At 59.7% G+C, this 7,500-nt stretch overlaps 1 protein-coding gene across 1 annotated transcript in view; it reads left to right on the top strand.

Moving 5' to 3' along the window:
• fgf11a (fibroblast growth factor 11a) overlaps positions 1 to 7,500 on the top strand; it is a 57,774-nt gene that overhangs the window by 45,449 nt on the left and 4,825 nt on the right. The window contains exons 2-3 of the mRNA XM_072493190.1: positions 2,617 to 2,727; positions 3,955 to 4,058. Of these exons, the coding sequence (XP_072349291.1) occupies positions 2,617 to 2,727; positions 3,955 to 4,058 (215 nt within the window). The remainder of the gene's footprint in view (positions 1 to 2,616; positions 2,728 to 3,954; positions 4,059 to 7,500) is intronic.

Genomic DNA, 7,500 nt, shown 5'->3' with positions numbered 1-7,500 from the left:
GTGTGTGAGAGTGTGTGTGAGAGAGAGAGAGTGATTGAGAGAGAGACTGTGTGCCAGAGAGAGAGTGTGTGTGAGAGAGAGTGTGTGAGAGAGAGAGTGTGTGAGAGAGTGTGTGTGTGAGAGTGTGTGTGAGAGAGAGAGAGTGATTGAGAGAGAGACTGTGTGCCAGAGAGAGAGTGTGTGAGAGAGAGAGTGTGTGAGAGAGAGAGTGTGTGAGAGAGTGTGTGTGTGAGAGAGAGTGTGTGTGAGAGAGAGAGTGTGTGTGAGAGTGTGTGAGAGTGTGTGAGAGTGTGTGAGAGTGTGTGAGAGAGTGTGTGAGAGAGAGAAAGTGTGAGAGAGAGAGTGTGAGAGAGAGAGTGAGAGAGTGTGTGTGAGAGAATGTGTGTGTGAGAGAGTGGGTGTGAGAGAGTGGTGTGAGAGTGTGAGAGAGAGAGAGAGAGAGTGTGTGAGAGAGAGAGTGACAGTGTGTGAGAGTGTGAGAGAGAGAGAGTGTGTGAGAGAGAGAGTGAGAGTGTGTGAGAGTGTGAGAGAGTGAGAGAGAGAGTGTGTGTGAGAGAGAGAGTGTGAGAGAGTGTGTGTGTGAGAGTGTGTGAGTGAGAGTGTGTGAGAGATAGAGTGTGTGAGAGAGAGTGTGTGAGAGAGAGTGTGTGAGAGAGAGTGTGTGAGAGAGTGTGTGTGAGAGAGAGAGTGTGAGAGAGTGTGTGTGTGAGAGAGAGTGTGTGAGAGAGAGTGTGTGAGAGAGAGTGTGTGAGAGTGAGAGTGTGTGAGAGAGAGAGAGAGTGTGTGAGAGAGTGTGTGAGAGAGAGTGTGTGAGAGAGAGTGTGTGAGAGTGAGAGTGTGAGAGTGAGAGTGTGTGAGAGAGAGAGAGAGTGTGTGAGAGTGTGTTAGAGTGTGTGTGAGAGTGTGTGTGAGAGTGTGTGTGAGAGTGTGTGTGAGAGTGTGTGTGAGAGAGAGTGAGAGAGAGAGTGTGTGAGAGTGTGTTAGAGTGTGTGAGAGAGTGTGTGTGAGAGTGTGTGTGAGAGAGAGAGTGTGTTGAGAGTGTGTGAGAGTGTGTTAGAGTGTGTGAGAGAGTGTGTGTGAGAGTGTGTGTGAGTGTGTGAGAGAGTGTGTGTGAGAGAGTGTGTGAGTGTGTTGTGAGTGAGTGTGTGAGAGAGTGTGAGAGAGAGAGTGTGTGAGAGAGAGTGTGTGAGAGAGAGAGTGTGTGAGATTGAGTGTTGTGTGAGAGTGTGTTAGTGTGTGAGAGAGAGTGTGTGTGTGAGAGTGTGTGTGTGAGGAGAGAGTGTGTGTGTGAGAGTGTGTGAGAGAGAGTGTGAGGTGTGTGGAGTGTGAGTGTGTGAGAGTGAGTGTGGAGAGTGTGTGTGAGAGAGTGTGTGTGTGAGAGTGTGAGTGTGAGTGTGTGTGTGTGTGAGTGTGTGTGAGTGTGTGTGAGAGTGTGTGAGAGAGTGTGTGTGTGTGGTGAGTGTGAGTGTGTGAGTGTGTGTGAGTGTGTGTGTGAGAGTGGTGTGTGAGAGAGTGTGTGAGAGTGTGTGTGTGTGTGAGGTGTGTGTGGAGAGAGAGAGTGATTGAGAGAGAGACTGTGTGCCAGAGAGAGAGTGTGTGTGAGAGAGAGTGTGTGAGAGAGAGAGTGTGTGAGAGAGTGTGTGTGTGAGAGTGTGTGTGAGAGAGAGAGTGTGATTGAGAGAGAGACTGTGTGCCAGAGAGAGAGTGTGTGAGTGAGAGAGTGTGTGTGAGAGACAGTGTGTGAGAGTGTGTGTGAGAGTGTGTGGGAGAGTGTGTGTGAGAGTGTGTGTGAGAGTGTGTGAGTGAGAGTGTGTGTGTGAGAGAGTGTGTGAGAGAGAGTGTGTGAGAGAGTGTGAGTGTGTGTGAGAGTGTGTGAGAGTGTGTGAGTGTGTGTGTGTGTGTGAGAGTGTGTGAGAGTGTGTGAGAGTGTGTGAGAGTGTGTGAGAGTGTGTGAGTGTGTGTGAGAGTGTGTGTGAGAGAGTGTGTGTGAGAGTGTGTGAGAGTGTGTGAGAGAGTGTGTGAGAGAGAGTGTGTGAGAGTGTGTGAGAGTGTGTGTGAGAGAGTGTGTGTGAGAGTGTGTGAGAGTGTGAGAGAGTGTGTGAGAGAGTGTGTGTGAGAGTGTGTGAGAGTGTGTGAGAGAGAGTGTGTGTGAGAGAGAGAGTGTGTGTGAGAGTGTGTGAGAGTGTGTGAGAGTGTGTGAGTGTGTGTGAGAGTGTGTGTGAGAGAGAGAGTGTGAGAGTGTGTGTGAGTGTGTGAGAGTGTGTGAGTGTGTGAGAGAGAGAGTGTGAGTGTGTGTGAGAGTGTGTGTGAGTGTGTGAGAGTGTGTGAGTGTGTGAGAGTGTGTGAGAGTGTGTGAGAGTGTGTGAGGACATCTCCCTGGGATTGGGGGAGGGTCTTGACCAATATTTATCCACGACCAACATGACAGAAACAAAGGGGATGGTCCCGTCACTGGTCCGGTTGTGGCTGTGGGATCCTGCTGTGCGCCGATCGACTGCGGAGTGACAGATGCTAAAAGAGTGACCACACTTGTAGATGTGTTCCACTGGCTGGCGAAGCAGGTCGAGATGTGGATGGCGCTATATCAATGCACGTCTTGTCTCCCCCCCCCCACAGATCCCCAGCTGAGAGGTATCGTCACCCGCCTGTACTGCCAGCTGGGATATTACCTCCAGATGGAGCCCGGCGCGGGTCTCACTGGCACCGAGGACGAGATGAGCGCCTTTGGTAAGTCCACACCCACGGCAGGGAGAGGCACGGCGCCGGGGGGGGGGCAGGTGGAGGGGGTGCGGTGAGGATGGGAGAGGTGAGGGTGGGGGGGGGGGTGAGGCTGTGGGGGTGAGGATGGGGGTCTGTGGATGGGGAGGTGAGGGTGGGGGGTGTGGGTGGGGGGGGTTGGGGGGTATGGGGGCAAGGGAGAGGGGGGTGAGGGTGGGTGGGTGAGGATTGGGGGACGAGGATTGGGGAGATGAGGGTGGGGGGGTAAGGATTGAGTGGTGAGGGTGGGGGGGTGAGGGTGGGGGGATGAGTGGGGGGTGAGGGTGGCTGGGTGAGGGTGGCGGGGTGAGGGTGGGGGGGTGAGGGTGGGGGGGTGAGGGTGGGGGGGGTGAGGGTGGGGGGGTGAGGGTGGGGGGGTGAGGGTGGGGGGGTGAGGGTGGGGTATCAGTGGGGGGTGAGTGTGGGGGGGTGGGGGGGGTGAGGGTGGGGGGGTGAGGGTGGGGGGTGGGTGGGGGGTGAGGGTGGAGGGGTGGGGGGTGGTGGGGGATGAGTGGGGGGTGAGGGTGGCTGGGTGAGGGTGGGGGGGTGAGGGTGGGGGGGTGAGGGTGGGGGGGTGAGGGTGGCTGGGTGAGGGTGGGGGGGATGAGTGGGGGGTGAGGGTGGGGGGGGATGAGTGGGGGTGAGGGTGGGGGGGTGAGGGTGGCTGGGTGAGGGTGGGGGGGATGAGTGGGGGGTGAGGGTGGGGGGGTGAGGGTGGCTGGGTGAGGGTGGGGGGGATGAGTGGGGGGTGAGGGTGGGGGGGTGAGGGTGGCTGGGTGAGGGTGGGGGGGGTGAGTGGGGGGTGAGGGTGGGGGGGTGAGGGTGGCTGGGTGAGGGTGGGGGGATGAGTGGGGGGTGAGGGTGGGGGGTGAGGGTGGCTGGGTGAGGGTGGGGGGGTGAGTGGGGGTGAGGGTGGCTGGGTGAGGGTGGCTGGGTGAGGGTGGGGGGGGTGAGGGTGGGGGGGTGAGGGTGGCTGGGTGAGGGTGGGGGGGTGAGGGTGGCTGGGTGAGGGTGGTGCCTGTCCCTGCTGCCAGCTGTACCGTTGGCTGGCACTACCCTCACTGGGGGCTGCTGTCGGTGTGGTCCCCGGTGCCTGGCTGCCGGTTAGGGGGGGGGTACTTTGGAGACCCCTGCCTCCTCCCCACACAGTGAGATCTCGATGTTACTCACCCACCCCCCCCTCTCTCTCTCTCTCAGCTCTCTTCAACCTAATACCTGTTGGATTGAGAGTGGTGGCGATTCAGGGGGTGAAGACAGGTCTCTACGTTGGCATGAACTGTGATGGACATCTCTACACATCAGTGAGTTACAGCGAGGGGGGGAGGCGCGGGGAGGGGGGGAGGCGCGGGGAGGGGGGGAGGCGCGGGGAGGGGGGGAGGCGCGGGGAGGGGGGGAGGCGCGGGGAGGGGGGGAGGCGCGGGGAGGGGGGGAGGCGGGGGGAGGCGCGGGGAGGGGGGGAGGCGGGGGGAGGCGCGGGGAGGGGGGGGGAGGCGCGGGGAGGGGGGGAGGCGCGGGGAGGGGGGAGGCGCGGGAGGGGGAGGCGCGGGAGGGGGGGAGGCGCGGGGAGGGGGGGAGGCGCGGGGAGGGGGGGAGGCGCGGGGAGGGGGAGGGAAAGCGTGGGGAGGGGAGGGGGAGGGGCAGGGAGGGGGGTGAGGGGCGGGGAGGGGGGTGAGGGGCGGGGAGGGGGGTGAGGGGCGGGGAGGAGGGTGAGGGGCGGGGAGGGGGGTGAGGGGCGGGGAGGGGGGTGAGGGGCGGGGAGGGGGTGAGGGGCGGGGAGGGGGTGAGGGGCGGGGAGGGGGTGAGGGGCGGGTGGAGGGGCGGGTGGAGGGGCGGGGAGGGGGTGGAGGGGAGGGGAGGGGCGGGGAGGGGGGGGAGGGGCGGGGAGGGGGGAGGGGGAGGGAGGGGAGGGGGGAGGGGCGGGGGAGGGGGGAGGGGGGAGGGGCGGGGGGAGGGGGAGGTGCGGGGGGAGGGGAGGGGAGGGGCGGGGATGGGGGTGGGAGGGGAGGGGGAGGGGGGCGGGGAGGGGGAGGGGGGCGGGGAGGGGGAGGGGGGCGGGGAGGGGGAGGGAGGCGGAGGGGGAGGCGCGGGGAGAGGTTACACGAACAGGCCGGGGTTTTCCGTGCAATCAAAATATGTTTCGTCACAGCACACACTCACACACACAACACACTCACACACACAACACACTCACACACACACAACACACTCACACACACAACACACTCACACACACTCACACACACAACACACTCACACACAACACACTCACACACACTCACAACACACTCACACACACACAACACACTCACACTCACACAACACACTCACACACACACACACACACACTCACACTCACTCACATTCACACGCACATTCACACGCACACACACACACTCGCACACACACGCACACACACACACTCACTCACACTCACTCACACTCACTCACACTCACTCACACTCACACACAACACACTCGCACACACACACACTCACATTCACTCACACACACAACACAGACCACACTCTCACACACACAACACACTCACACACACACTCACACACACACTCACACACACACACACACACACACACAACACACACACACAACACACACCACACACACACACTCACACAACACACTCACACACAACACTCACACACACAACACACTCACAACGCACACGCACACAACACACTCACACACACTCACACACACTCCACACAGGCACACACAACACCCACACAAAACACATTCACACTCACACTCACACATACACAGACACACACAACACAGACATAGACATACACACAATGTGCTATTATAGGTATTACGGGACCTGATAGGCAAAAGCACCATTGGTGGAACCTGTATGCTTGCTATTGGCTAGAGTGTATAATAGCTCCGCCCTGCTAGGTGGGGTATAAGAACCCGTGCCGCCCCAGCAGCCCTCATTCTGTACCTGAGCTGCTGGGGAAACATTTAGCTTATTAAAACCTTCAGTTGGACTACAACCTCGCTTTAGTGGTCATTGATCGTGCATCACACAACACACAAACACACACAACACAGTGTGAGAGGGACAGCGAGGCCTGTGAGTGTGAGAGTGAGGCCTGTGAGTGTGAGAGTGAGGCCTGTGAGTGTGAGAGAGACAGCGAGACCTGTGAGTGTGAGAGGGACAGCGAGGCCTGTGAGTGTGTGAGGGACAGCGAGGCCTGTGAGTGTGTGAGGGACAGTGAGGCCTGTGAGTGTGAGAGTGAGGCCTGTGAGTGTGAGAGGGACAGTGAGGCCTGTGAGTGTGTGAGGGACAGCGAGGCCTGTGAGTGTGTGAGGGACAGTGAGGCCTGTGAGTGTGAGAGTGAGGCCTGTGAGTGTGAGAGGGACAGTGAGGCCTGTGAGCGTGAGAAGGACAGCGAGGCCTGTGAGCGTGAGAAGGACAGCGAGGCCTGTGAGTGTGAGAGGGACAGTGAGGCCTGTGATTGTGAGAGTGAGGCCTGTGAGTGTGAGAGGGACAGTGAGGCCTGTGAGTGTGAGAGTGAGGCCTGTGAGTGTGAGAGGGACAGTGAGGCCTGTGAGTGTGAGACGGACAGTGAGGCCTGTGAGTGTGAGAGGGACAGTGAGGCCTGTGAGTGTGAGAGGGACAGTGAGGCCTGTGAGTGTGTGAGGGACAGCGAGGCCTGAGAGTGTGAGAGGGACAGTGAGGCCTGTGAGTGTTAGAGGGACAGTGAGGCCTGTGAGTGTGTGAGGGACAGCGAGGCCTGAGAGTGTGAGATGGACAGCGAGGCCTGTGAGTGTGAGAGGGACAGCGAGGCCTGTGAGTGTGAGAGGGACAGCGAGGCCTGTGAGTGTGTGAGGGACAGCGAGGCCTGAGAGTGTGAGAGGGACAGCGAGGCCTGGGAGTGTGAGAGGGACAGCGAGGCCTGTGAGTGTGAGAGGGACATCGAGGCCTGTGAGTGTGAGAGGGACAGTGAGGCCTGTGAGCGTGAGAAGGACAGCGAGGCCTGTGAGCGTGAGAAGGACAGCGAGGCCTGTGAGTGTGAGAGGGACAGTGAGGCCTGTGATTGTGAGAGTGAGGCCTGTGAGTGTGAGAGGGACAGTGAGGCCTGTGAGTGTGAGAGTGAGGCCTGTGAGTGTGAGAGGGACAGTGAGGCCTGTGAGTGTGAGAGGGACAGTGAGGCCTGTGAGTGTGAGAGGGACAGTGAGGCCTGTGAGTGTGAGAGGGACAGTGAGGCCTGTGAGTGTGTGAGGGACAGCGAGGCCTGAGAGTGTGAGAGGGACAGTGAGGCCTGTGAGTGTTAGAGGGACAGTGAGGCCTGTGAGTGTGTGAGGGACAGCGAGGCCTGAGAGTGTGAGAGGGACAGCGAGGCCTGTGAGTGTGAGAGGGACAGCGAGGCCTGTGAGTGTGAGAGGGACAGCGAGGCCTGTGAGTGTGTGAGGGACAGCGAGGCTGTGAGTGTGAGAGGGACATCGAGGCCTGTGAGTGTGAGAGTGAGGCCTGTGAGTGTGAGAGGGACAGTGAGGCCTGTGAGTGTGAGAGGGACAGCGAGGCCTGTGAGTGTGTGAGGGACAGCGAGGCCTGTGAGTGTGTGAGGGACAGTGAGGCCTGTGAGTGTGAGAGTGAGGCCTGTGAGTGTGAGAGGGACAGTGAGGCCTGTGAGCGTGAGAAGGACAGCGAGGCCTGTGAGCGTGAGAAGGACAGCGAGGCCTGTGAGCGTGAGAGGGACAGTGAGGCCTGTGATTGTG

Source organism: Scyliorhinus torazame, chromosome 31 (genome assembly GCF_047496885.1).
Source record: "Scyliorhinus torazame isolate Kashiwa2021f chromosome 31, sScyTor2.1, whole genome shotgun sequence".
NCBI classification, from domain to species: Eukaryota; Metazoa; Chordata; class Chondrichthyes; order Carcharhiniformes; family Scyliorhinidae; genus Scyliorhinus; species Scyliorhinus torazame.
Note: the sequence above shows the minus strand (reverse complement) of the source record. Positions and strands in the feature narration are given on the sequence as shown.